This window comes from Caretta caretta, chromosome 9 (genome assembly GCF_965140235.1).
Source record: "Caretta caretta isolate rCarCar2 chromosome 9, rCarCar1.hap1, whole genome shotgun sequence".
Lineage (NCBI taxonomy): Eukaryota > Metazoa > Chordata > Testudines > Cheloniidae > Caretta > Caretta caretta.
Window position 1 is genome coordinate 77,283,078 of NC_134214.1, and position 27,798 is coordinate 77,310,875.

At 53.6% G+C, this 27,798-nt stretch overlaps 1 protein-coding gene across 3 annotated transcripts; it reads left to right on the plus strand.

Annotated features, from left to right (window-relative positions):
* Window positions 1-1,799: 1,799 nt before the first annotated feature.
* Window positions 1,800-27,526, plus strand: LOC125642364 (phosphatidylinositol 3,4,5-trisphosphate 5-phosphatase 2A). Of its 3 annotated transcripts, none has more exons than XM_048863593.2 (27): window positions 1,800-1,980; window positions 2,844-3,454; window positions 7,873-7,936; window positions 9,139-9,277; window positions 9,606-9,759; window positions 10,236-10,376; window positions 11,655-11,742; window positions 12,932-13,018; window positions 14,410-14,517; window positions 15,061-15,175; window positions 15,631-15,737; window positions 17,118-17,220; window positions 17,763-17,959; window positions 18,953-19,070; window positions 19,437-19,533; window positions 20,072-20,210; window positions 20,486-20,585; window positions 21,377-21,465; window positions 22,069-22,150; window positions 22,286-22,375; window positions 22,821-22,937; window positions 23,690-23,778; window positions 24,267-24,354; window positions 25,078-25,233; window positions 25,562-25,637; window positions 25,972-26,539; window positions 27,433-27,526. In XM_048863593.2, the coding sequence occupies exons 2-27, from the start codon at window positions 3,318-3,320 to the stop codon at window positions 27,442-27,444; spliced, it is 3,261 nt and encodes a 1,086-aa protein (XP_048719550.2). In that variant the 5' UTR covers window positions 1,800-1,980; window positions 2,844-3,317; the 3' UTR covers window positions 27,445-27,526. The 3 variants fall into 3 exon arrangements, with proteins under 3 accessions (XP_048719550.2, XP_074988560.1, XP_074988559.1); XM_075132459.1 differs by having other exon boundaries at window positions 9,606-9,681; XM_075132458.1 differs by having other exon boundaries at window positions 1,800-1,915.
* Window positions 27,527-27,798: the final 272 nt, after the last annotated feature.

Genomic DNA, 27,798 nt, shown 5'->3' on the forward strand with positions numbered 1-27,798 from the left:
GTTTGTAGGAGAGGGGGCCATTCCCTATTTTCTCCTTTATTTTCTCGTCTCCCTTGAAAGCCCCATGATGGGCAGACCCACTCTTCTGGCTGGGAGTTGATCCCTTCAGGAACCCATTTTTACTCCTGGGGTGGCTAAACCAGGCTTCTCTTGCCGGGAGCTGAGCATAGAGCAGATTTTAACCATGGTTTTGTTCTGGTCTATATTTGCCGTTAAGCCACGCTAGCACCCATTCAGCTGAACGTTTTGCTGACACCTGGCAACAGCAATAGGTAATTTTCCTAGTGTGAACAAGAAGGGGTGATGGGGAATACTCGAAAATAGTCTCTGGGAATATGTGCTTGAGTTTTTTACTGACTAAGGCTAAATTCATGTGCCCCAGTGCTTAATTTGTGCCAGGGTTTGCCTGGGCTGAGCCCTGGCACCTGTAGGCTTGGCAGTTCATAGCCCCGGCACCTCTGAGATTGCTGCCTCATTTATGAATGTAAAAAAAATTGCTTGAGCCCCAGCACCTCTTTCAGTACAAATTAAGCATTGTATGCCCCCTCTGTATTTGCTCCCTGAAAACATTTGATCCAGTAAGTTTTACTTGCCTGGATGTTCATAGAAAGCAACTGGCCAAGTCACAGGTGTGAGCATTCATATCAGAAGTTCTCTTACACTTATCTATTCAGGGATCGGAAATAATACCACATGAATGCTCTAGCAATCACAACTAACCGAGACACTGGAATCACAAATATTGAGTATTGCATGTTGCAATCAGTCCATATAGGGCAAGTATTCACCAAGTAAATGTGAATAATGAATCCATAGGAGGGCAGTGCACTCTGCTCCCAGATAGCCCACTGTTCCACCAGTGGAAAAGGAGGCTCTGATCACTGGCTACCACAGTGGCTGAAATCTGATGCTCACAATCTGTGAGTACATGAAGGGTGTCAACACCAAGGAAGGAATGTAATTATTTAGGGTGGTACCAGGGGGTAAAACAAGGAGAAATGGGATGAAACAAAAGCCTGGTCAAGACTTAAAGTTTAGGCCGATATAGCTCCAGCATTCAGGGGTGTGAAAAATCCATGCTGGTGAGCGCTGTAGCTATGCTGGGGAGTGCCGTAGCTATGTTGATCTAATCCGCAGTGTAGACATAGCTAGATTGATGGGAAAATGCTTCTGTCAACTTAGCTACCACTGCTCGGGGAGGTGGTGTTCCTACGGCGATGTAAAAACTCCTTCCATTGCTGTAGGCTGTCTACGCTATGGATTATGCTGCATAGCCACAGTGCCAGAGCTAAGCCGCCATAGTCCCCGTGGTGTAGACATGGCCAATGAAAAGAAAAGTGTAGACTGGTTGTGGGAAAACATTTCAAGCCAGCAAGCTGTGTCAGGCTGTGGAGTGACCGCCCCAGGGCATGGGCTGGATGCCTCGGTGCCTGAGACCTTTTGAACGATGCTGAAGAAAGCATTCGACAATGTCCAACAAGAGACAACCCTGCCCTGGCTCCTGGGAGAGGAGCTGGATGTTCCAATGGCCTGTTCCCATTACTAACCCCTAGGATTCTGTGAAGCAAAGGCTAAGACACTGCCAAGACTCGGCAGCTGGCCCCACGAGAGGCTCCTCTGGCTGCCCCTGCCCACAGGGCTGGGGCTACCTTGCAAACAGGGCTGCATCCTGAACCACTGGAGCTGTGAGAATGGAGGCAGAATGTGAATGCTGCACCCACATGACTAATACTGGCTTCCTCTAGCAGAGCGGCTGCCGCCGCGCCTGCTGCAGAGTGACTGAACCTGGGGGAGGGGGAGCGAGGAGGCTGGTCCTGACAGCCACAGAGGAGAGGAAAGTGGTGAGAAGAAGGAAGAGGAGCACAAGTGAGAGAGCCAGACTGTGCCGAAAGGAGCCAGGTCCAGCTGGAGCCAGGTGAAGGACGGAGGAACCATCTGGCAGGCAGGGTGATGCTGTTGTTCCTGCTCCACAGGACATTGGTAAAGAACCACTGGAGAAAGTTTTCCTGGGCCTGGGTGTTCCTGAGGGGAGGACTGCGGGGGCCTGGGCTAAGCGTCCAAGTTTAGTCTGGGATGTGTCCGGCTTTGATGCAGCAGCTAGGGGTCTGCAGGGAGCCACAACAGGCTGGGGTGTATACCTGGTGCAGTGAGGAGGCAGGGGCTGGGGGGGAACTGAAATCATCAAGTGGACATTTAGCATTCAGCACAGCTACCAGCAGCTAGCGGAGCTCAGTCTGCTTTCCGGGAGGCACTGGACTAAGTTGCCCCAGGGAGTGACTGAGAGCCCCGTGGCACAGGGTACGTGCTTTGTGTGCTCCCAGAGCAATGGCCCAAGCTCTGGATGGGGCACATGTTTGGAGAGGTCATAAAATCCCTGTATGGCATTTGCCTGGGTGTGTTCTGGCTAATGAAGTGGATGGGCCCTGCCCTTAGGCTGCTCCCTGGACAGACCGCAGGGAATCCTAGCATGCAGACCCTTTGCCATGGGAACAGTCATCGGAACAGTTTGAGGGAACTCCCTCCTCTTCTGACTGTAGCATAGATCCTGCTGCCCAGGACAGTCCCAGGGAATCCCAGGCTGGAACTCAGCTCCCCCTTCTAAGCATCCCTATTAAAGGGAGATTGCTTTTACTGGACTCCTATACAGAATGGGTCCTTTTGTCATCCTGTGATAGGGTCACCTTCACTGCTGCAGAGATTGTTCAGGCTCTCATGGGAGCCATAGGCCCCTAACTGAAGGCCAGGCAGGTACCCTGGGGTAGACGGTTACTGGAAGTTGCTGCAGGAGAAGTGTCTTTGTCTTTACCTTCTTTTGTCTTTACATTTGTCTTTACCTTCCCCAGCTCGTTCCCTCTCCTATTCAGCAGGCCCATCGGAATGATTTGAGATGAAGAGTGTACCAGCATTCTGGACGACCAGCCCTCCTCAGCAAACTTCAGCCCCGTTTGGCTCTGCTTGGACCAAGTTAAATGTTCGGGGGATTTCCGCCTGGCTCGGTTCACATGGTCGTGCAGATCCAAGGCAGTGTCTCCTAATGGGTGGAACAGATGAATCAGAGACCACATGCAGGACATGCCGATCTGAAGCTGGCACAGCTGTGTTCTGATCTTCAGTCCCTAATTTATCCAAGGGCTGGGAGCCCTTCTTGCCTCAACAAATTTCGCTGCCTCTGTATTGAACCCTCTGGCTTGGACCCCATTAGTCTGGCCTGATCACTGACAGCAGCTGCTGATCCCAGAGCTTCTGTGGCAGCAGGATCCCTAGGGTGGACTTACCTTTGGGGACAACTTTCAGTCCATGCCTGTCTAGCTCAGAGAATGACAGCAGCAAGTTGGTATCACCGGGATATCAGTCGTGTTGTGGCTGAGGATTTGTTGGCCAAAGCTGGGAAGGATGGGTGCTTCCTGGTGCGAGACAGCGAGTCCGTGTCTGGGGCGTACGCCCTTTGCCTGCTGTAAGTGCCCAACTCACTTCTCATCTTTGTCTCTCTCTGTCCCTTTTCCTTTTTCAGGTTCTGACTCTTGTCACTTACAAACCTGCTTGTTCTGCCAAAAGGCTCTGACCCAGAGACCCAAATCCCCAGTGCCCAGACCCAGGGTGAGAAGCAGGCTGAACTTAGGTGAATGGTTCCTGGAGATCTCTCTCTGCACCTCAGGCTGGTGCCAGCCTTTTTAATCCCTTTTGTCTCTGACGGTGCGCTGACTCCTTGGAGCATTCCTGGAGAGGTCAATAGGGAATAATGACACAGAGATGCCCTTTGCTAATGAGGGCCACCTTATCCTATGGTGTAAACATGCACACACGCGCGCACATTGCTGTGAGAATCTGGCTCTGGTGTCTCCAGGCTGCTCATCGTGGGAGTGACTAATAATATTGCTGAGCGCTGATAGCCTTCAAAGCCCTGCACAGACATTAACCAAGTGGGTAAGGATTGTATTCCCATATGGGGAAACTAGGCACAGCGAGGTGAAGTGACTTGGCTAAGGGCACAAAGTGAGACAGTGGCTGAGTTAGGTTTAGACCCCTGGTGTCCCTGATTCCTAACCCATGCTCCAACCCCTAGATTACAGTGCAGCTATATCAATGGAATGAGCATGAGTCTTTCTAGTAGAAGTGACTACACAGCCTGACTGTAAGACAGTCCTGGCTACAACTTGAGCGATGTAACCTGGGAACCCTCTTTTCTGAGAAGTGGCCAAATGAGATATCCCATCACCACCGGCCCTTCCTCATGCAGGGGAAAATCCTGTTTCTAAGGGGACCTGGAGTGCAAGTGGCTTTGCCTGGTTTAAACAAAAACAATGAGGAGTCCTTGTGGCACCTTAGAGACTAACACATTTATTTGGGCATAAGCTTGCATGGCTAAAACCCACTTTATCAGATGCATGGAGTGAAAAATACAGTAAGCAGAATATATATCATAGTACATGAAAAGACGGGAGTTGCCTTACCAAGTTGGGGGACAGTGCTAACGAGCTAATTCAATTAAGGTGGAAGTGGCCTAATCTCAACAGTTGACAAGAAGGAGTGAATACCAAGGGAGGGAAAATTACTTTTGTAGCGCTAACAAGGCCAATGTAATCAGGGTGGCCCATTTCAAACAGTTGACAAGGTGTGAGTTACTTTTTGTAGTGACCCATTCACTCCCAGTCTTTATTCAGGCCTAATTTGATGGTGTCCAGTTTGCAAATTAATTCCAGTTCTGCAGTTTCTCTTGGAGTCTGTTTTTGAAGTTTTTTTGTTGAAGAATTGCCACTTTTAAGTCTGTTATTGAGTGTCCAGGGAGATTGAAGTGCTCGCCTACTGGTTTTTGAATGTTACAATTCTTGATGTCTGATTTGTGTCCATTTATTCTTTGCATAGAGACTATCCGGTTTGGCCAATGTACATGGCAGAGGGGCACTGCTGGCACATGATGGCATATATCACATTGGTAGATGTGCAGATGAATGAGCCCCTGAGGGTGTGACCGATGTGGCTAGGTCCTATGATGGTGTCCCTTGAATAGATATGCGGACAGAGTTGGCAATGGGGTTTGTTGCAGGGATTGGTTCCTGGGTTAGTGTTTCTGTTGTGTGGTGTGTAATTGCTGGTGAGTATTTGCTTCAGGTTGCGGGGGCTGTCTGTAAGCAAGGACTGGCTTGTCTCCCAAAGTCTGTGAGAGTGGGGGATCATCCTTCAGGATAGGTTGTAGATCCTTGATGATGCGCTGGAGAGGTTTTAGTTGGGGGCTAGCGGCGTTCTGTTACTTTCTTTGTTGGGCCTGTCCTGTAGTAGGTGCCAGCAGCCCTGCTCTGGGAACAGGATCTGTGAAATGTGGCTGCGGAGGCAGTGACCCTCGGGTCTGATTCTCCATTTACACCATGTTCAATTAATCAGTGTAAGGGGGAGCAGAATCAGGTTCTTAGACTCCAGAAAGCCTGCCCCAACTGTGTCCCCATCTGTCCTAGCAGCATCTATCTCTGATGTGGGTGTCCAGTAGACTGACTACACACTGTGTGAGACTGCAGGGTCCTGCTCGTGCTGTGAGTGCGGGAGTGAGTCACGCAGGTGGGTGCAATCCAGACTCTGTAAAAACAAAGTCACCCCAAAACTCAGCAGCAGCCAGCCCACAAAGCACACAGTTAACTCTTTAGATTCCAGGGCACAGAGATCCTTTAAATGTCCATCCCTGGCATGGGAAAGTGTTTGCTAAGTCCTCACCCATGCATGGCACTGCACAAAAAGGACATGTCCCTGATGAGGACAGTATGTGCAGGGAACTCAGAGTGGAGTTTTGATGCGGGCAGCCTATTCCCCCCATGCTCCATGTATTCGTAATTCCTCTAATAATTCACTCTTCACTAGGTGGTCCCTGGTACCCAGACCCTACTGGTGCCCTTAAGTCTAAAGTGGCATTCTGCTCTAAAAATGCCTGTATACAAATGGAAGTGAAAAGCTGTCATTTTTTTTCGAGCAGCCAGTGCTGCAAACTCCCCTGGGATCGGATAATTGCGCTGGACTCTTTCTGGCTTATCAGCAATAAGGTTCTGCAATTAGGTAGTTAGTTAAGAATTGTGTGGGTGATGCAGGAGCTCCCACTGAGCCAGTTCCCTCTCCTCTAGCTGCACTGGCTCCTGTAGGCTTTATAGGAGTAAAAGACTGTGAAAACCAGTTTGTCACTGCAGTCAGCAGATCTGGACTCTGATGTGCATGGCACTCAGATCTGGTGAGTAAGGAGGAGCCATTTTTATACAGTCACATTTCTGATCGTAAACACAATTTAAAATTTGCACTAGCAGGCAGAGCAAGCCGTGCAGCTGTGCAAGGACTGGATGAGCAGAGATTCTGTAGGTCAGGGCTGAGTGCATTGGCAGATCTGTGTGGGAGCTCAGGGCTGGACTAGCCAGGGGTCCTGCGGCTCTGGATCAGAACGTAGTAGCAGGGCTCTGCACTGCATTTGGCTAGCCAGTGCTGTCCAATTGCTCGTATTCATGAGGACGACATTGTATCAGGTTTATCTAAACATGGTTTAAAGCCTTTGGCTGGAGCTTAACTGCTGGGTGTGATCTGAGTGGGCAGGTGTCCCTTTGTGCTGTCAGTGACTGAGCTGCCACCCTGATCCCAACTCCCAACCAAGTGACGCATCTGCATAACTCACTGAAAGCTCAGCTAGTAGTCAGGGTGCTGCAGGAATAAGATGCTGTTCCTTTAAGAGTCTTGGAAGGATGCCGTTCCATTTCCGATATTTTCCTGGCCCAGAGCATGGTATAAATTACAAACACATGGTCCTGAGGAGTGTGGGAGGCGCAGCACATGCTGGGGATTTAACCAGTGAGCTGCCCAGGCCCCCAGAACTTGCAGGGGCTTAGATACTGCTAAGCACTTTTTCTCTCCAAAGCTCTTACTTTGGTTCTGAGGAGCTGTGAGGTGTTCGGGGTCCCAGAGAAGGATGCGCTCTCACTAGCCCAGGCCTAGGCTGTCCTTTTGTGGGCAGTTTAATTCACACTTGAACAGGAGTGGCCACATGAACTGCAGGAAGTCTGGCTCTTCAGCACGATACCATGGGTCAGGCCCACCGTACTTCAGCTGAGACCCAGAATTGGAAGCATCTGTAATCAGTGGCCTCTCCTGAAAACTTTGCCCATAAAGTCCTTTTGTGCTTGGCCTGTCACTTGAGAAGGCGGGAGGGAAATGTGTCATCAAACCCTCCCGCCACACCAGGAGTGAGGGCTCAAGTCAGAACCAGTATCCAGCTGCAATGGCCTTGTGGGGGGTTCTTTGGCCAAACAAGGATGTTTATCCATGTGACAAGCCAGTTAGCTTCAGGCTTCAATGGGGGCAGGGCATACGTCCATCAATGGGGCTCCCTGTCGTGTGGCCTGGGTTGGGGGCAGCTACTACAGCTTAGATATTTTTATTTCCAGGGTTAGAAGCTTAATTTCTCTGCCCCCTTTGTCCCAGGTACTAATTACGGGTAATGCTCTGAGAGCCAATTGGGCCCTTTATCACAGTGCTGGGAATCGTTGACTGCTGCTCCCAAATGGGACAGAAATTTATGATGTATTTGTGTTGTGGCAACACCCAGAGGCCCTGTTGGGGTAGGGACTGCACTCACATACACATGGTGAGAGACAGTCCCTGCCTCAGGGAGATCATAAGCTCCCCAGACAAGACAGAAGCTGGGAGAATGGGAATATTATTGTCCCTCATTTCCCTGAGAACAACTGGTTTCCAGATTCATCCAGATATAGTGGAGCTCATGGGTGCTGCTGTGATCCCTTCCTGCCTTCCTAATGGGCTAAAGGCTCTTCCCACCGTCACTGGCCCCACCTGACTGTTAGACCCACAAGGGTGGAAATGTGGTGTTGATACTTTGTTGTTTCCTCCTAGGTTCCAGAGACACGTGCACACCTATAGGATCCTGCCCGATGAGGAGGGGCTGCTATCCGTGCAGGTGGGTGGAGTGGGGTCCACTGGCTGCAGGTGGGAAGGAGGCAGCTGTAGCAGAGATGCCCCAGTCACTAGTATTGCTGTCCCTTGAATCTCTCTCCTTTGGGTGTGCTTAAGGCACCTCTCTGCATGGCCTCTAGGCATGGAGATCCCCTGTTGGCTGTGTGATTTGGGGTTTGCACAGGAAGCAGATGTGGAAGGATCTTGCCTCCACCCTCTACTCTGCAGATACAAACGGGAGGACACACCACTGGCAGCATCTGGGGATGGGGTGTATGTGCCTCCCTCCCTGCTGGGAGCCACAAACTAGCACTGTGGTTTCCTTTCTGCGTAAGACACCTGCAGTGCTCAGAGCCCACAGGATGTGTTTCCTTTGCACAGACGTAGTGCGTCATAGCCTCAGACTCATCTCTGGTATGGCCTTGTCCTCAGCGACAACCTGGGAACACAGCTTGCTGGCCGCTCGATGCTGATATTGCATGCCTTCATTAGATGTTACAATCATAACTGGGATGGCTCTAGAGAAACATCTACTTCTTCCCATTTCCTTTCTGACTCACCTTGAGTTTCAGCTGGATACAGGATTCTTGTTCACTTCCTGTCCTAAACTGCTGCGTGTGATTGGGTGACATCTCTCAGAAAACAGTGATCATATCCCATCCAAGAGGTGCTCCCTTTTACAGCCCTGCACTGCTCCACCCACTCAGATCAGGGGCTCTTAGCATGTCCCCACTTCTCCCCTTACTTGTGCCAAAGGCACCAGCCTCCATGCCCCTTTGGGTCTTCCTCCCATTCCCTTCTTTCTGATGGCTGCCAGGTTGCCCCCTTGTGTGTGGAATGATCTTCCTGTCCCAGAGCCCCCATCCTCTCCTCACTCAAATCTCTCCTGAAGACAGATGCCCATGAACAATGACCCACATTAGGCAAACTCCCTCCCTCCCCAGCACGATGTCAGGGCAGAGGAGAGAAAGCTAAGGCTATTTAATGTTCTAAGTGAGCGCCCTCCCCAGGGTCTTGTGGAGTGTAAGTTCCTTGGGACGAGAACAGTCTTCCATTGCACCCTGAGCCGAGACAGGCTCATTAGCTGCACCTAACAGAGAGATATAACGTTTCTAATCCTTCCTGGGCTGGCTGCAGGATGCCATGGGTATCCAGAGTCTGGGGTGGGACGTGCCAGAGCAACAGCCATTCTTCTTCTGCCCTTAGACCATCCAGGGCATCCAGGCCAAATGCTTCCGCACCCTGACTGATCTAATAGGGGCCTACCAACAACCCAACAATGGCCTGGTGATCCCACTGCTCTACCCTGTGAACAGAGCAAGAGAGCCAGTGGAGGAGGACTCTGGTGAGTCTGGAGGGGCTGGGGGGTGCGTGTGTGGTAAGGGGGGCATTTAGGGGCTGGATGAAGCCATGGACTGGGGAAGGAAATGAAATGGGGGGATGTGGAGGGTGCAGATCGGCCATTCAGCTCCCCAAGAGAGTGAATTATAGTCTTCTCCTGCACCTAATTGTGCCTGGGGGTCGTGGCTTAAATGGGGTGTAACATTCCACTCACCCCACACCCGATTGACCCAGCGAGGATGCTGGACACAACGGGGAGATTAGGGATGGGCTTGGGGGAGGGGAAACTGGTTACTTTTCTCTCTTAAGATAGTGTGCCTTTGTGTTTGCAGATGGTGAAGATGGCAGAGCCAGCCACCCTCCAAGCCTGGTGCCTCACAGTGGGATCATCGCGGGCAGCACCAGTGGGTGGGTTACTGCTCAGCCAAACAAGGCCCAGATATCTCAGCAGCTGCAGCTCAGGCTGCAGGAGCAGGTTCACAGCAGGTACTGCCTGGCACACCTGTCACAGAGCAAGTAGCAAGCACTATATACTGGGATGTCCAGAGGCTGCTGGAGCGAGCTACCCGTGCATGTGCGAGGAGAGCTAGGGTGTCCCTTCCCTTCCTGCTATGGAGAGTGGAAACTGTCCCATTGGGAAGGGCGAGGCCACAGCAGTGGGGGGGGGGGGATTGGACAGCTTGATTGAAGGGCAGAGTGGGGGCTGTACCTCTAGCACCTGCCTTTGCCCACAGGTGGGACTAGAGCACCCCTTCTTGCCCAGCCCCACATGGTGAGGGTGAGACTGGAGAGCTCAGGGTGCCTGGCAACGAGCCCGGTCTTTTCCCGGAGGTCTGCAATAGCCGCTGACTTTCCCCACCATGGTGCCAGGGGCAGCACCTGCATCAGCACAATGGGGGCAGGCAGCTGGGGCTGCCAATAAGAAATTCCCTTGCACGCTCACACATCCCCACCTGTTGCAGCCCGGCCAGCGATTTCATGGGATTCATGGCCGAGTACCTCAGTCACCACTTACAGCTTGACCTGGAGGCCTTGAGGAATGGGAACCTGCAGCTGAGACACCTGAGCACAGCCTTAGTGACCGCCTGCCGTGGGCTGCACAGGTGAGCAATGAAGGGCAATAGACTCATCCTAGTCAGAGGCAGAAAAGCCCCATGAGGTCCTAGGGCTAGGTTGTTCTTTCCTGTCTGTTCTCTAGAGACAGGACGTCTGGTTTACATGTCTCATACCGGGCCCTCTCAGTTCTTCCTCTGGGCATCTCATCTGTGCTGGGTACAGATGCTGTCTGCTACTTTACACGCTGGCCAGCTGTTCTCTGCTGGGTAAAATTGGCATCTGCTGCTTTGCTTGACCTTCCCCTCGGGAGTCTCGTATGTGCTGGGTACAGATGGCACCTGCTGCTTTGCAAAAGAAAGTCCCCCTGCGAGGAGGCAGCTTGCACAAGGCCTTTGCGAGGAAGCCAGGCCAGTTCCTGCATCCAGAGCACCTTAAAGCTGCAGACCTCCACAAAACGCCTGTGTGAATTTCTTCTTGTGTGGATTCTGGGGGAGTGTGGTCACTGAGCTCATCCACAAGCCGAGAAATCCCCACCTGGAAGGTCTCATGCTGTTCCCTTTGCTTGGTCTCAGCCCTAATTACAGCCCCTTTCTCCTCCCTCCCAATTATCCCTCTCCCTCAGTGGCTGCATCCTTCAAATTCAAGTGCCTAAACAGCAACTGTGTTAGCAAGTCACTGCAAAGCGCGCCCACATCGCAGAGCCAAGTCACCCTGCAACAAAAGCCTCTAAATCTGGAGGCCCTGGCAAGATGCCGCAGCCAGGCCTCAGCCACCTCTGGAGATTGGAAGGCTTGGGGCAGCAGGGGTTCCAGCTCAGACCATACCAGCCTGAGGCAGCTGAACTAGCCTCCTGCACTGCTTCCCTGAGCCCTGCAAACCAGGAAAGGGCATGTCTGTAATCCGGTCCTCAGCAGCCTCCTCATTTTGAGTCAGCTGCAGGGCACTGTGATGGAGCTTCTTGGGCAGTTACTGTCCCTGCTGGGACTCTGGGAGGGGCCTGATCCCAGCCCCCCCTTGAGCTTTGTGGAGTCTTAGGCCCAGCCCTGCTTAGACTCCTCTGGCACTGAAAGTGTCTCTGGTTTGCTACACTCTCTGGTGGGAAGGACTCGTTCCTGGCACTGTGGTGTCAGGTGGCACCACCTGATGGCAATCCCCATGAGTAAGACAAAGGGGCCTGATGTAGGATTCCTGCCCCCAGCCCAGCTTCTCTGAATGGGTGTGACTGGTGGCTTATCAGGAACTGGGAGAGGACCAGCAGGGGTGTCCTGGTGACTGGCTCCTTGGACCAAACAGAGCTTCCCCACTCAGTGCTCTTCTCTTTGCAGTGAGATTGACTTCACGCTGGCTGGTTTAGAGACTCTGGCCAAAGTGTTTGACCCTCCGGCTTCCCCTCGGAGCCCCGTAAGAGAGCAGGTGAGCCCTCCCCTTCCCCAAAGTGCTGGCCCAGGGCAGGGAGCCTCACTGGAGGCGTCAGCATGTCGAGGCTGGAGGGGGAAGTTGGTCATGGGGGATTTCATTGTTTGGGTTTCGTTTTCCTGCATATCTTCACCCATAGAGGGCACCATGCTCCTTTCCTGGAGCGAGGCCCAGCCAGCTGCCTGTGTTCATGAACCAAGTGCTAGAGCTCAAATCCAGAGGGAGTTCAGATGCAGCAGGCTAGATGCTACAGTGAAGATTGGAAATTGCAATGCAGGGTCCTGGGAGAGGGAGAATATTTAAGTGGTGGGGTGGGGCAAGTCAGGGATCTGGTCTGGGACACCTCAGCTGGACTGACGCAGGCCAGAGCATCTGCCTGGGAGTGGAGACCTGTGTCCTGAGCCAAAGCCCCCCACGCTGTTCCAGCCCTAACCTGCCCTCACTGCTCTGCCTGTGCACCTCAGTCCTGTGCCGCAGCTCCCTGCACAGACCTCCCCCCAGAGGTGCTAATTGTGCTAAACTGGGTGTGTATGTTTTGGTTCCGTAGAGAAGTGTCTTCAGATCTTCCCAACTATTTGCTAGTGACCCGAAGTGTAGTTAATAACCATTAGAGTAGGGTGACCAGATGTCCCGATTTTATAGGGACAGTGCCAATATTTGGGGCTTTTTCCTATATAGATGCCTATTACCCTACACCTCCGTCCCGATTTTTCACATTTGCTACCTGGTCACCCTACATTAGAGAGTTTTTTTTTTTTTTTAGTTTGGCAAATAGTAAATTTTCTGAAAAATGCATTTGTGGGGCACCAAAACTATTCAGAAATTCAGCAAATAGTTTAGGCTGAGAATACCTAAAATTAAGTTTCAGAAATGTCAAAATGGTTCAAAAAAATCTCAATTCACGGCAACCTCCAAAATGCTTTGTTTGACCCAAGCAACATGTTTTTGCGTTTTAATAAGGAAAAAAAAAATCAGTTTGGACTCAAAATGAATGTTTTCAGATTTTCCAGTTTGGCTACCAAACTTTGGGGAGAAAAACCCAGTTTTTCATGCGGCTCTATTCTCCATAGGTACTGAAGTGACCCTGGAAACTGGCCAAGGTTTCTGGACATGTCCACTACAGTTTAATCTGTCATTGCTGCTTTAAAAGCACCAGGTATCAGAATTTGTCTCTTTTTCTGTTCAGGGTCTCCTGGCCGGCGATCCAGACCTTGAATTGCTCCTCAGCAAGATCGCCACTGTCAACCACCTGCTCTCCTCTCTAGAGAAAAAGGTACTAATGAGTTTCTAATCTCAGCACACATTGCTAGGGCTTGGGACTGTTACTCTGCAAAGAAGCCCAGGGTAACAAGTTTGCCACACTGCAACCATGGCACATGAGCAGTGCATTTGTCATGGATTAAGCTACAAGAAGAAGAGAAAGAGAGCAGAAGTTAGAATTCCATTAAATATAGGGAGATTTAGAATTTAAGATCCCAGAGGAAGTAAATTTAAATTACAAGAATTACAGCAACAACCTCTGAAGAAATATCCTTTTATAAATTCCCCCATGAAGGGTAGAAGAGCTACTAATTTAAACCTTTACTAATGTCCCCTAGCTCTCCAGACTAGAATAAGATCATTAAACTTGAGCAAACTCCTGGGATAAATTAAAACCCAGATAGAGCAAATTTCTACTAGGTTGAGCGCCCAGACATTAGAGACAACTTCAGGAAGAGCACAGGCCTCTCATTAGATTAGAGGGAAGGAAATTCCTTCCACCTGGAGAATGCTTTATAGTTCCTTAGCCCCACCCCTAACAGGTTCTAGCCAATCAGCCCCCCCCCCCCCCCACACACACACACCTTACTCACAACTCGCATTACCAATTTAACACTTTCAAAAACCAACCTCTGCCTCTGGGCCTCCCTGCTCTTTGTATTGCCCCACTGGGTCACCTGGTTCCCAATTCCTGCTCACTTTCTCTGAGATGTCTATCACCAGCAGTGTGACATTGCCACTCCTGCAGGACAGCCATGAGGGACAGATCTGTGTCATCGCCTCCTTCCCAGAGCAGGGCATTGTGATTTGTAGCTAAGCCATCACTCTGGATGCCTCCATGGCGAAGCTGACGGAGTCTGTGTATGGCTCTCCCAAACACGAGCTGTTCACCTTGTCCCCACCCTGGGTGAGAGGAGCGCTGGGCGGGAGGGAGCACATTCTGCTGACTGTTGCCTGAGTTCTTCACCCTGATGGCTCCAGCACTGCCCAGTCAATACATGCCAGATAGTGCCAATAGCTGATGGGTAAATTCAGGCACCAAAAGAGGAGGTGACTGGTTGCAAGCAAGTCACTGGCAGGCCCAGGAACAGAACCCAGGGCTCCAGTCTCCCTCTCTGACTAATAGGTGGTGTTGCCTTCACTTTAATCTGTGCAGACACAGAGCAAACAGCAAGTGGTACCTCATCAGGACCCAATTCCAAAGTTCCCCCTGCCACTTGTTGTGCTTAGCAGGAAGGCCAAGCCATGCCCTGCAGCCAGCAACGTTAGAATCTCCTGCTCCCACTAAACCCAAGTTCACCTGCTGGCAAGGCAGCTGGATTTGAACCCTCTCCCTTGGGCAGCTGGTTCCTCTGTTTGTGTTGCTTACCACCTGCCTGCCTGTCTCTGACTCTTTCTCTGTAGGTGCTGAAGACACTGCAGGAGACAGTGATCAAGCACAAACTGGCTCTTCCCAATGTGGCTGTGGTGCACCCACCTACTGCCAAGCCTATGGCTGTGCAGAGCTTTGAGGTGAGAGGGGCGCCTAGGTGTGGCAAGCTCCGCTGCACTGCTCCTGTCGGGCCTTTGATAGGGCCTTTCCCAGCACAGGCAGAGACTCGGGTGGGCATGATCAGCTTGGGCCCTACATAATGTGGGGCCTGCAGCTTGTGGGCCATCTGGGCAGTGGGATTGTCGGAGCGGCAACATGGGGTGTGATTTCCCCTTCAGTCAGCTGAGAAAGCCAATCTGGAGGGAGGGGCAGAAAATCTGTGGGGCTGCCCTTCTCCTGTTCTCCAGTGGACAGCGGGAGCTAGCGTGAGAAGAGCTGGTTTATACCTGCCACAATACATTGGGGTTCAGACATAGGAGTGGAGGAAGTCAGCCTTCAAGCAGCTACAGCACCTGCCTAGTGAGCTCATCGAGCAGTGCCCCTCCAGCAGAGGGGTAGCCCCTGGCCCATCTGTACACTCCAGGGAGATACAGAGATAAAGGGGCATACATTCTCTGCTGCTGCGCTCAGTTGCACCCAGCCTAGTTGCACCTGCCTCAATAACCTAATTCTTTGTGCTGCAGGTGAAAGTGGGCAAAACACAGAGGGCTTCCCTGACAGTGGACGTGGAGTCTGGGACAATGGCCATCACAAAGAGGGGCTGCAGCTCTCCAGAGGAGATCATCTCTCAGGACAAAAGTAGGGGAAACCCCTTCATTCCATTGACTTGGCGTAGGCCTTGGAAGGTTGTTGGGTAATTGGCCCATTGTGGAAGTAGACCCATGGGAGAAGCAGCAGTGAGAGGTCAAGAATACTCTGTGGTGCACAAATGGAACATGACCATCACTAGGCTGCCTGGCTGAAGCCAGGGTGATGGGCTCCTTCATCCTGGGTAATCTGCTGAACAGTTATCCCAAGGACGGGAGGAATAAGCCAGAGCCTGCTGGATGCACACAAGAGCCCCGCTTGGTGAGCTCAGTGCCGGCTGCCTTCCTGCAGTGTGACATCCTGGGGGAATGAGGGGCAGCCGTATCCACAGCCCTCTGTGTCATGCTGAGAGGCAGCAGCAGGACCCTTCCTTTGGTGTGTATTGGCTGTGCTTTTGGGGGTTGTGCTGTTCTGTGTCTCACTGTCGCTGGCGTGGCTGTCTTCAGTCTTGCAGCTGATTAAATACCAGAGCATGCAGAGCAAAGTGAGGCTGGTGTATGACAGAGATCAACACAGAAGCCTGACCAGGGACTTCATCTTCCAGAACGCACGGGTAAGAGGTCCTCCCCAGGCTGGGCTCCCGCCAGCTTCACTGCAGCAAAAGACTAGGGCTAGGCCTCAGGGCAGTATTTGCCCCTGGTGCAGACTAGCCCTACTTGTGGGCTGGCATCCAGGCTCTCTCTGCCCGACCTCTGAGAATTGGCCGGTAGGAAACCCACTTATGCTCTGCTGTATGTGGGCAATGAGGGGATGTTGGCGTGGAACGTGCAGGGGCCCTTAGAGCAAGCTCTCTGAGTGACACCTGGATGTAGGGTATTCTGTCCCCCCCAAAGGGATCATTGAAAAAGTCAGTGAGGGCTTCCCCTCAGCACCCAGGAGATGGAACATCACCATGAAACCAGAGAGGGGAACAAGGGGCTTCAGCCCATCCTCAGAGCCAGGTGCTCATGTGGCTGTGCAGCACTGCCCTCTGCTGGTGTGGGAAAGACCTCTCAGGCAGCACTGCTTTCCACCTCTGGTGTGAGTCGGCAGAGCTGGCCCTTAGCTTATTGGTATCCAGTAGAGAGGAACCAGTATCCTGATTCCCTGTCTGTTTGCTTTTCTTTTCCCTGTGCTTCTTTTCCCTGTGTGCCTCACATGTGTGTTTACAGGTAGCTGATGACCATGGCACTTATATGAATCACCTAGATACTATGCTGGGAGGTGCACTGAAGAGAGCTAATCACAGACTAACCCTAGACTCTGAACTGTTCAGCAAGGAGGCTTGGCCTGTGAGGCTGCAGTGTGCTCCATTGCTTTCTGCTGGAGCATGGGGCCTCCTCTCCCTCTACTCCTTAGCTGGTAGGAGCCTGGAGATTTGCAGCCCTGGGGGTTTATTATTATAGTGGGCCCGAACCCCAGTGTACTAGGCACTGCACCACGCAACATGAAAAGACAGTCCCTGTGCCAAACAGTTCACATTAAGTGAAGACAAGATGACAGGTGGATGCGGACAGACAGACGGGGGAGAACTAGGACACAATGAGACAATGCTGGTCAGCACGACTGACAGTGGTCTTGCCACACCAGACAGCCCAACCATGGTCAAGTTTTATTCTCATTGCCTCTTTCCATGATGCCCATGTGAGCTTGACTGTGGTCCTGGAGGCCCTTTCTCCTGTGCTCTTCTCCTAAGAAGTGGGTCGTAGGACAGTTACATCCATTGATCATCACTAGACAGGGGGTTACAGCTAAAAGCAGGATTGTCCACCACTAGGGATGCTCCAGGGTGATACAGATGAACCCTGCACTGAAGACTGGTAGTTAAACATTGGCCACCACCAGTCTGCAGATCTGTGGGGACAGACCTGTGGCTCAGCTTGGGCACCATGTTCTCTTGAACTCTGCCTTCTGTGTCAGGACCCAAGCAGGCAGTCGTGTTCTTCTCTTGCAGAAGCGAGAGGCCTTTTGTCAACTGCTGCAGCTCATGAAGATCCAGCATTCCAACCTGGATGAGCCAGACCTCATTTCTGTGTACGTTGGGACATGGAACATGGGTAAGGAGTAGGGACAACTCAGAGACCTCCAGCGTGACAACGGGTTCTTGTTGTGAATCCAGGGATAGTTCTGGAGTTGAAATCTCTGGAGATTTCCAAAGGGAGCAATGCCCAGGAGTTCTGAGATCCTTGTTGAGTCCTGGTGGGGTGAGAAGGTTGGAGAAGCCCTCGCCATCAGGCCTTACCTGGGCTCGTCTGCGCTATGGTGGGTCAATATCATGATGCATCTGCCACACCTTGTATTTTTGCTGAGTAAATAGAGCTGCTGATATATGGTCAGTGGTGGTGGGACATGGCAGCAAACCTCAGAAACAAGAGGTCTCTTGGCTGGACTCAAGAGCTGCCATGGTACTTTCCATCCTTGACAGGGGACCTATTAGACCCCCCAGGGCCCTGCGCAGAATGAGAGGTAACCAAATCCCACTTCACCCAGTGTGGTTCCAATTCATGGACTTCATATTCCACCAATGCGCTTGGGTTGGTGCAGGGGTGGGGAGGCAATTAAATGTAGCAATCTGATCCCATCTCTCGTTTCTCCTCAGGCAGCGCTCCACCTCCCAGGTCCATGGCTTCATGGCTGACATCGAGGGGATTGGGACAGACTCAGGATGAGACCACAGCCGGCATCCCACATGACATCTATGTTATTGGCACCCAGGAGAACTCGCTGGGGGACCGCGAATGGGTGGAGTTCCTGCGAGCCTCTCTGAAGACCTTGATGTCCATAGATTTCCGAGTGGTATGGGCCCAGGCCACCCCATTCAACCAATGCTGAGGGAGGGACAGCACCCATGTCCCCTAGTATCCCTTGTTCCTCTTGACTCCCCTTACCTTACCTGCCCTCTCTGGCTTTGTAAGGAGCGGTGCCTGCCAGCACTCACTCAGTAAAGAGCCTATTGGAAAGACTTACCTGCATCCAACTATTATTGGAAGTAGATCACTCAGCAACCAATTGTTCTGGGGCTGTTACACCCATAACCAACTGCCTAAGATAAAGCCAGAGGGATCCAACACACTACCAGAGCCCTTGACAAGCAGAAAAGATGCCCTCCCCCAATGGAGCCTGTTGTTGGGACCTGGTGCTCAGACACTTTGGTGGCTTGTTTGACCTCACCTTTCTGCTTCCTTCACCATCCCCCTTGCCACCTGTTGGCTGAAGGATTGGAGAACAGTTCAGGGACCCACAGATGCTTCCAGTGGGAGATGGGGAAGCTGAGCTTGTCCTCTCACTTGTGTCCTCTTCTCTCTATCTCACGGCCCTGGCTTCTCTCTCCCTTTCTCCCCATTGGGAGAGTAATTTCTTCAGTTGAATTGAATTCTATCTTAGCTATCCTCGTAGGTGCCTGCCTAGGCAGGACATGTTCTCTGATCTGTGTGGTGCCATTTTTCAGGCTGTGGCCTCTACAGCTAGGCCTTGTGGCACGGATGGCCATGGTCATGCCCAGAGAGCTGGGACGAAGGCCTGAGAAATCTCCCCACAGCCTGAGCTCAGACAGGCCTTGCCCAGAACCCAGGAGTGAGCTAATGGCTCAGGCCAGACCCAGCAAACGCTGCAAATCCAAACCTGATTTTGGGCCCAGGTAGGGGGTGTTTGTACACAAGGCTTCAGGGATGCCTTGCCCAGCTGCAGGAGGGTTGCCTATTGCAGCGTGATTTCCAGAAGAGGACAGTGTGCTCTCATTCCCCTACTCTTTCTTGGGGTGGTCTCACTCCCTCCCCAATCTCATTGCAGGTTGCCTTACAGTGCCTCTGGAGCATCAAGATTGTGGTGCTGGTAAAACCAGAGCACGAACGCCGGATCAGTCATGTGAACACGTCAAGTGTGAAAACAGGAATTGCAAACACACTAGGTGTAGCAAAAGGGGAAGGGCATCTGGGGGCTGGAGTGGGAGGAGAGGAGAACACTGCGGGGCAGGGGAATGCTCGAAGGGCCATGTTGGGGTGGGAGGAGGGACATGTTCCAGGGCCATATCTGGGGAAGGGGCAGGGGAGTGGTCTGGGGTCTGTATCTGGGACAGGGGGAGGGGAGCTGGGGAGCAATCTTTGGGTTGTATCTGGGGCAGAGGGGAGTGCTCCGGGGGCCATACCAGGGGGTGAGCAGGTCTCAGGTCCCAGTGGGGATCAGAGCATATGGGGACAGCCAGGTCCTGTGCGGAGCCCCCAGCAAGGGGAACATGCAGGGCTGAGGGCTGACTGTGCCTGGTGTGTTTCCTCAGGTAACAAAGGGGCTGTGGGCGTCTCCTTCCTTTTCAACGGGACGTCGTTTGGGTTTGTGAACTGCCACCTGGCCTCGGGGAGCGAGAAGACACACAGGTGATTGGGGGGCTGCTTCCTGAACCCTGTTCCTATATGAGACCCTCAGGGGGCTGGGAATGCCAGCACAGCTGCCCCATAGCCAGTGCATCACCTCCTGTATTGATTAACCACGTCCTGGCCTTTCCTCTGCCTCAGCCACAGTCAGCCTTCATCTCAGCCTCCCGGCCATGGCCAGACAGCCTGGGTACTGGGCTGGACATGCTCACCCAAAGGCTGCGCTCTTCCAGCTGGCTGGAGTAGATGTCCACTAGATGTCCACACTGTCCAGCCTACTGCAGGGCTGGGGAGAAGCCAAGGTGTTGGCTTGAAGGGGCTGGGGTTAATGTCACTTTGATCACTGTCAAATTGGAAGGTAGGGGCTGAGAACTGGTGAGGTCAGGGAGAGGGGGCCTTGTGGGGGCAGGTAGGGATCAGGGCGAGCTGGGTCTCAGGGGGATCTGTGGAGGCAGGTAGGGTCCTGCAAATTTGCAGGGCATTGGAGTCCTGGGGGATCTCCCTGATTTGCTCTGCCTTGTGCCACCCTCATCTGGTGCAGGCGGAACCAGAACTACAGTGACATTCTGCGCTCTCTGGTCCTGGGTGACAAGAGACTCAGCAGCTTCGACCTCACCCTGCGCTTCACCCACCTCTTCTGGTTTGGAGACCTCAATTACCGCCTTGATATGGAGGTCCAGGTAGGACACTGGTCCCATCTGTGCCCTGGGTTGCTGCTGAGCTCCACACAGCTGCTCTCGAGAACGGGCTACCTGTGGGAACACTCTTGGGGCAGGCAGCTCAGACCCTCATCCCAGCCCAGCCCCAAAGGCATGCAGGGGATGGGTGTGGACTGTGAACATGGAGCTCCTTGTCTCCTCTGAGGACTCCTGTGGTGGGAGCCTGTGCTGGGGGAAGGGTACAGAAAAGCCCTGCAAACCTTAGCGCTTATGGACCTTCCCTTCTTCCCTCTCAGGACATCTTAGCTCATGTGAACAAAAAGGAGTTTGAGGCCCTGCTGGCCGTGGACCAGCTCACCCTGGAGCGTGAGAAGAACAAGGTGTTCCTGCGATTTAGTGAGTGCTATGGGGACAGATGGGGAGCCCACACTGCCCCCCCAGAGCACTGCCTGCCCGTCTGCAGCCTCACCCCCAGCAAGGCTCCCGTATACCATGCCCCCTGGCCACCTCCTGCACTCACAATTCAACAATGCTTGAAGGCAGGACAAGCTCTACAACTGCTGCCAAAATGTGCAGGAGAGACTGGAGCCCCCAGGTCCCCAAAAACAGCAGATACAGCACAGCCAGGATGGGGTTTGGGGTTTAACCCCTGACAAGATGCAGATAACAGCTATGGGCCAATGAGCTTCACTACACCCCCCACACCTAGACTCCACAGATTCACCCATCCAAGCCATCACTCTGTCGCCTACCCCAGCCATGAACAGTCTAGTGTCACCTCCCAGCTACATGGTGTCTAAATATGCAAGAAACCTTGAGGTGCACAAAAGAAACCCGGCTTCAGGTGGTAGGCTCAGTGAGGTAGATGGCTCAGCTTAGTCCCCAGCGGATGTTTGTGCACAGTTCACTGCGCTGAGGAGAGGCCCAGGGCTGGATAGCAGAGGGGCTACAGGCCAGGGTAGAAGTGCTTTGGCAGAGCAAGAGCAGGGATGAAGTTCAGGGCTGAGGGGCACTAGTAGATGTGTGTGTGTCAGTGGGGGAGGAGGTGGTTTTTCTAGTCTGACAGAATAATCTGACTGGATTTCTCTGGCCTTGCCATGGGCTCTGTGGGCAGTATGTGCCTGCCCTGGGCTGTGGGTGTCTGGCGCGGTCTCGCCTCCAGGTCTTCCTGTTTGCTCCATTTCCAGGTGAGGGAGACATCTCCTTCCCTCCCACGTACCGATACGAACGGGGCTCCCGGGACAGCTATGTCTGGCAGAAGTTCAAAACCACAGGGGTGAGTGTCTGGCCTCAAGAGGAAGGGGCTGGGATCTGGCCAGGCCTCCCATGTGGGACTGTCCCAAGTGAGGTGCTCTATGGTCCTACCTGGCTGGGAGAGGGAATAGGACTGGGCCCGCAGGCTCGAGTTTGTATTCCAGCTGAGTTGCATTAAGGGTAGGGATGAAGACACTGTGGCTTTGAGCCATCCCTATTCTCAGGATGGATCCCTGAAGCTCCTCTGGCTTGTGCTGGCTGCCTGTGGCCACGAGGGAATAGCTGGACCAAGGAAGTCCAGAGTGAGGCAATGGCAGGGCTGGGGTTAGGGCTCGAGAGCTCCTGGCTCCCAGCCCAGTGCTCAGCCCACACTGCCTCACCCTACACTCCCTGCCTCTCTCGCGCTGTGATCTGTGCTGTCCCTGAACAGTGAGCAGCGGGGAACCCATGCCTTCAGGGACACTGGGATGAACGGTACCCTGCCCTTGGGAATGAACAGGATAGTAACCTCCCTAGTTCAGCTGGGAGGGGAGATGCGCTGGGAGTGTCAGAGGCTGCAGGGAAATCCAAGCAGCTCAAACCAGGCTCAGCCATGCACCTAAAGCTTATTTGCTCTTGGTTGTAGGTGAGAATCAACGTTCCCTCGTGGTGCGATCGCATCCTGTGGAAGTCACACCCTGAGACTCACATGCTCTGTAACTCATATGGTGAGTGAGGAGCCCCGGGAGCTGCCTAGGAGCACAAAGGCCATTAGCCTGGCACCTTCAAGGCCCAGCCTGGAACAGGGGCATGGAACAGTGGGTTTCTGTGGCAGTGACGTGGCTCCCTCTTCCGTGTTTCAGGCTGCACTGATGACATTGTGACCAGTGACCACTCGCCTGTCTTTGCCGCATTTGAGGTGGGAGTGACGTCTCAGTTCGTGCCTAGGAAGGGTAAGAAGGCTGCCTCCCGTTGGCCACTGGACAGGGTCGGGAGGGCCTGCTTCCCTGGTGGATCTAGGGCTGGAGTGCTGCAGTCCTAGCCCCGTATGTGCTGAGTAGGTTCTGCCATCACTTTCAAAATGCAGTGTCCTCAGGGCCAACACATGTCGCCACAGGGCTACCAGCCAGCAGTGCTGGTTAGCATTGTTAGTGGGGAGATGAATAGGTCAATCTTTGCCTGGGGAGTAGGATCCAAGGAACTCATTTTGCTGACCCCACAGACAGACCTGAGCTATGACTCTCCCTGCTACTTTTGGGGTAGTAGCAATCTGACACCCTGCCCAGGTCCTCAAGGAGTCATATCAGCCAGCAGGGGAACACCCCATCTGAGGGGACAGATCTGGGGAGAGGGTGGGGCCCCGTCAGCATACACTGATTTGCCGTTCTGTGCTGGCAGCTCCTGGCTCCAGCCCCGAGTCCCTGGCCTGCATCGAGTGGGACAGCATCGAGGTGATTGTGAAAACAGCCAGCCGCAGCAAGTGCTACATTGAGTTCCACTCCTACTGCCTGGAAGGTGAGAGCAGCCTGGGCATCTCTACCGGCCACATGCCAAGCCTGCCTAGCACCCGGAAGGGAGACCAGCAAGAAAAACCTAGCGCTGCCAGGGGGCAGCACAGGTGACATTCCTCACTGAGTCAGTGATGACCCCGGTGCAGTGCTAAGGGGCGCTGTGTTGCAGAGGGCTCCTCAGAAGGGGGTGCCGCCCCGGAATCGTTACTGACCTCAGGGCCCAGGCTGCTGTGCTGCACGAGGTGCTGTTTTTCAAGTGAGACGGACAGCCAAGCTTCTGGCCTTTTGCGCTCATTACATATCCCAAGACATTTTGTGTGAGAATTGAAGAGTAATGCTGGTGTCACACTTGGGTTAGATTGTGACAACCTTGAGTTTCACAAGGATTGGGCCTCTTCTAAACTTCCTGTCCTGTTGTACACCATTGCTGTGCATGGTATAAGCAGAGGCTACATCTCACCTCAGAGGTGGCTGCATTTCAGCAGTGGGTGATGTGCTCTCCGTGCAGTCTGTTCCTGTGTTGGGATTCTTTTTCTGGGGGCAGTGGGGCTGGCAGCTCTATCTCAATGGCAAACAACTGGGATTTGTCCTGGGTTGAGTCCACTCCCCTTCCCCATGGCAATGTGGATGGTGCCTAGGAGAGGTTGGAGCTGGCAGGGAAGAGGCATGAGGCTGGTAGCAGGTGGAGAGAGGGGTGGGTAGGTTGGCAGCAGGACACCGCTTTGCTCTTGTAATTCTCTCTTAATTTCTTGCCAGAGTCTCAGCGGAGTGGGGAGAACAGCTCCCAAAGCAGCGACATCCCGGGCTTCCTCAAACTCAGCTGGTCAGCTAAACAGCTGCCAGTGGTAAGCACAGTGAGGGGGGGGGTGTGCATGGGCTGTGTCTGGCACAACAAAGGGGAAGCAGGTGAGAAGGACATAGGCAGACTATAAGGAGTGACAGCCTGTAGACTTTGTTAGACTCCCTGGCTTCTCCACCCCTTCCCTGGCCTTGACTTCCCACCCCACTGGCTCTGAAATGCCCCCCCATCCCCTGTTCCCCTGGCATACCCATTCCTCTCTCTCCCAGGCCCTGCCCCTGGGGCACCCCATCCCTCTCCCTCTGTCCTGACTCCCTGGTGCTCTCTTTCCCTGGCTGATCTCCTGAGTAAGTTCTTTTGCACACAGAGTGAACCCAGTGGTGAGCACTGGGGCTTTCTCCCTTGCACTACAGGACAGTGGGGTCACTGTGATGTCACTGTACCTAAGCCCAGTGCTCAGGCCCAGAACTCAGGCTTTGTGGCTGGATTGGCAGTTTGCAGATCTTCTGAGAGTTGTTGTCTCTCCCTGTGCAGCTGAGCCCCATCCTGTCGGACCTGGAGTACCTGCTGGACCAGCACCTGCTCCTCAGCATCAAGGGCATGGACAGTTGCGAGTCATATGGTGTGTGTCCAGCACATCCTCTTAAAGGGGGAGTGTTAGGGAGTGGCCAGGATGGCACATGAACCCCACAGAGGGCTAAGGTGATTTCTACTGGGCTCCCTGTGTTCTGGAGCAGCCCAGAGCAGGAGACCAGGGGGATCAGTGTGAGCATCAACATTCGTGAAGGGTCCAGGTCCCACTGTGGCTTAACCTGCCCCCTCCTGAAGCAAGGAGCAAGAGACTAGACTGAGGGACAGCAGCCAGGTCTCCTCACAGCAGTGCAGGGCACTGTCCTTCAGCCCCTGCTGCCCCTGGGACCCAGGGGGAGGACCTGGGGGCCTGCAGATAGTGCAGGGCCCTGACCATCAGAGCAGGCCCAGGAAGGAGAGGCTGGTGCCTCACTGAAGACGTGCTGTAGCCTGAATGTGGTGACCATGGAGACTGACTCCCATCTCCCCCAGGAGAAAATGGTTTCTCCAAGCTACAGGGAAACTAGGGACACATCTGGAGTTTTGGCAGGACAAGCCACCCCCACCCCCAATGGACACTAGCTCTGTGTATATGAACAGCTCCATGCTCCTGGTGGATGTCACATTGTGGTGTGGCATCCACCAGTCCCTGGTCCTAGTACTTTTCCATGGGAATGTGCGAGTGGGAGGAGGAGGATGCTAGCTGCTGTTGGTGGATGCCTGAGTGACTATGGGGTGCCCCACCCTCTGAGGTGATGCTGTGCTCTCTGGGCAGGTGAGTGCTGCATTGCCATGAGATCTATGATTGGCAGCCTGGCCCAGCAGTTTGAGACTTTCCTCTTCCACCGGGGTGAAGAAACAGGCTCCATGCGTGGCTGGATGAAGGTCCGAGTCCCCAAGGACAGGCGGAGCACACGCGAGAGGCTCTACGGTAATACAGCCATGCCACTGAACTGCTGCTGCTTCAGAGATATGGGCTTCAGTTCCCCACTTGGGGACCAGGGAAAACCCAGAGAAGCTGGGGGGAGCTCCCCTGCAGCCATCTCTCCTGCTCCAGGAGACACCAGGAGAGGCCAGGCCTGGAATAAGTGGGAGCTCCCCTGCTGCCATTCCTCTTGCCCCCTTCCCTCTAGAGCTCCCAGCAGGGAGAGGCTGGGACTGGAGCAGCTGGGAGTTCCCGCCATCCGGGCTGACAGTTCAGTAGAAACACTTTCCTTTGCTGCATTCCCATTAACCGTTACAGTCTTTGTTCTGTGCAGAGTGGATCAGCTTTGAGACAGACGAGACGGAGTCCGACTTCCCGACCCTCTCCAAGCCAGCTCTGCGTGCCATCAGGTAACGCTGCTAGCATGCCGCGCCTTGGCCATTAACCTGCTAGGACACTTGGTGCTGCCAGTCCAGGGCTCATGATGGGAGTTGTTCAGTTCAGTTTCCGAATGAGGGTGCATTCTGAGCGGGTGAAGTAGCTGCTTGTCCGTCTGTCTTCTAGGATTGTCGGTCCATCTGCCCTAGAGTGCCATGGTTGTCTCTCTGTCATGGTGTTGGGGATGTCGGTCAGTTTGTCTCTGCCAGGAACTGGGGTTGGGTTTGTCCCAGGGTGTTGGGATGATCTATCTGTTGGAGTTGTCTTTCTGGGCAAAAACACCCACTTGACTGTTGTCTGTTTCAGGAGCCGGCCCCTCAGCCTCCCGGAGGCAGCCGGCAGTTACACCAATCCAGCCTATTTCATATTTGAGGGGGTCCCCAACACCTGGGCGCAGTGTCCCAGCCTGTCTGAGCCTCCTTACAGTCAGGCCAGTGACAGGCAGGCTGACTGTAGGTACCTGGACCATTCTCCATGCCACAGGCTCCAGAGCCTGACAGGAGCACAAGCCTGCTCCTCCTCCAAGGAACAGCTACGGAGAAGCCCCCACTACTCTGTGCCCGAGATCATCTCCTGTGGGCACCAGCTCAGCCCCTCCCAGATTGGGAGGCACAAGAGGCCCAAGTCAGCCATTCTGACGAGACACCCGCAGACGTCGGGTGACTGTTCCCTCACAGCCCTGCACATGGCCTGGTGCCTCAGTGACGTGGACACAGAGTCCCACAAGAGAGGAAGCTGCCTGGACCCCAGCCAGCCAGAGGGCCGGAAGAACCTGCTCCGCCACACCCGCAGCGCCCTGGAGCCACCACCGCAGAGCTGCTGGGAGGGGGCAGGGTCCCAGCGGGACACTCGCCGACTCAACCGTGCTAGAGAGGTATGTCCCGGGCAACCCACACTGGAAAGCACCAACTGGCTCATGCGCCAGGTAGACATGATGCATCAAGACAAGACACCCCATGCCTGGCAAGGGCTTCATGCTGGGCCTTGAAGGAACTTCAGGTGTAGGGAGGATGTTAATGCACAAATCTCTGGAGACCTGCGTGTTAATGTGTTGATTGGGCACCAGCGAGCTTGGGGTCTCCCATCCTAGTTCCCTTGTCCACACTGGGTACCACAGTCAGTCTGGCTCAGGAAAGGCCTGGGGCTGGAACAGTAGAATGCTGCAGGTCACAAGGGAGGCATCTCAGCAGAACTGTGAGGGGGGATGAGCAGGGATAGCACAGGACTGGATTCAGGAGACTCGGCAGAGCTGGGGCTAGAGTCATTGCTTTGTAGTCCCCTGGCGTGATGCTGTTGGGCCATATCCTGGTTCTTCTTTCCGAGTGGCCCTGTGGTAGTGGTGATCACCCCGGAATGTTGGCATGTGGCTGAGCCGCTTGGGCCTGGAACAGTATGAGGAAGGGCTGTATGAAAACAGCTGGGATGATCTGTAATTCTTCAGGTATCGTAAGGATAGCGGTGTGTGAGGGCTCATTGGCTCATGTGTACCACTGTGCTTTACTGGAGTATGACAGTCCAGCTCGTGTGCCTCCAGACATCCTGGCAAGAGCTCTGAGTTCAGCATGGGGCAGGAGGAGAGTTGGGGTCTCCTGGCTGAGCCCTGGATGCAGAGCGCAGGGCAGAGACTAGGGGGAGATGACCTGTGGAGTCCCATAGTCCTTCCATGTCCAATAGTCATAGGTGGTTGAGTCCCCTTCCTTGAGTCCCCTGCCTTGTGCTGCATTGCTGGCTTCTCCCTCAGTTTCTCTCCTTCTCTCCCTTGTCTAGAAATATCACTGACCAGGACCTGCTGGACACTGGCGTGCTGAACACCACTCATCGGAAGCTCATCCAAGCCAAGCTCCATGAGAGCAGCCCCAGGAGCCTGCAGCAGGGACCCAGTCTGAAATCAAACCTATAGTGAATCTGGCATCCAGACTCCTCCGTGCCCTTCTAATCTCCTCTGGGCAGCTGCCTGGTGCAGGGGGTGGAGAGCTGCTGAAGGTGTTCTGTCCCTGGGACAGGGCCAAGATCCAGTGTCACTGGGCTAAGCCTCTGGATTGGAAATATCCCCCTTGCTGCCTTCCTTTGCAACCTTCACTGTCACTCTGATATCATCGTGCATAATCTCCCCTGGCGGTGGCTGCAGACATG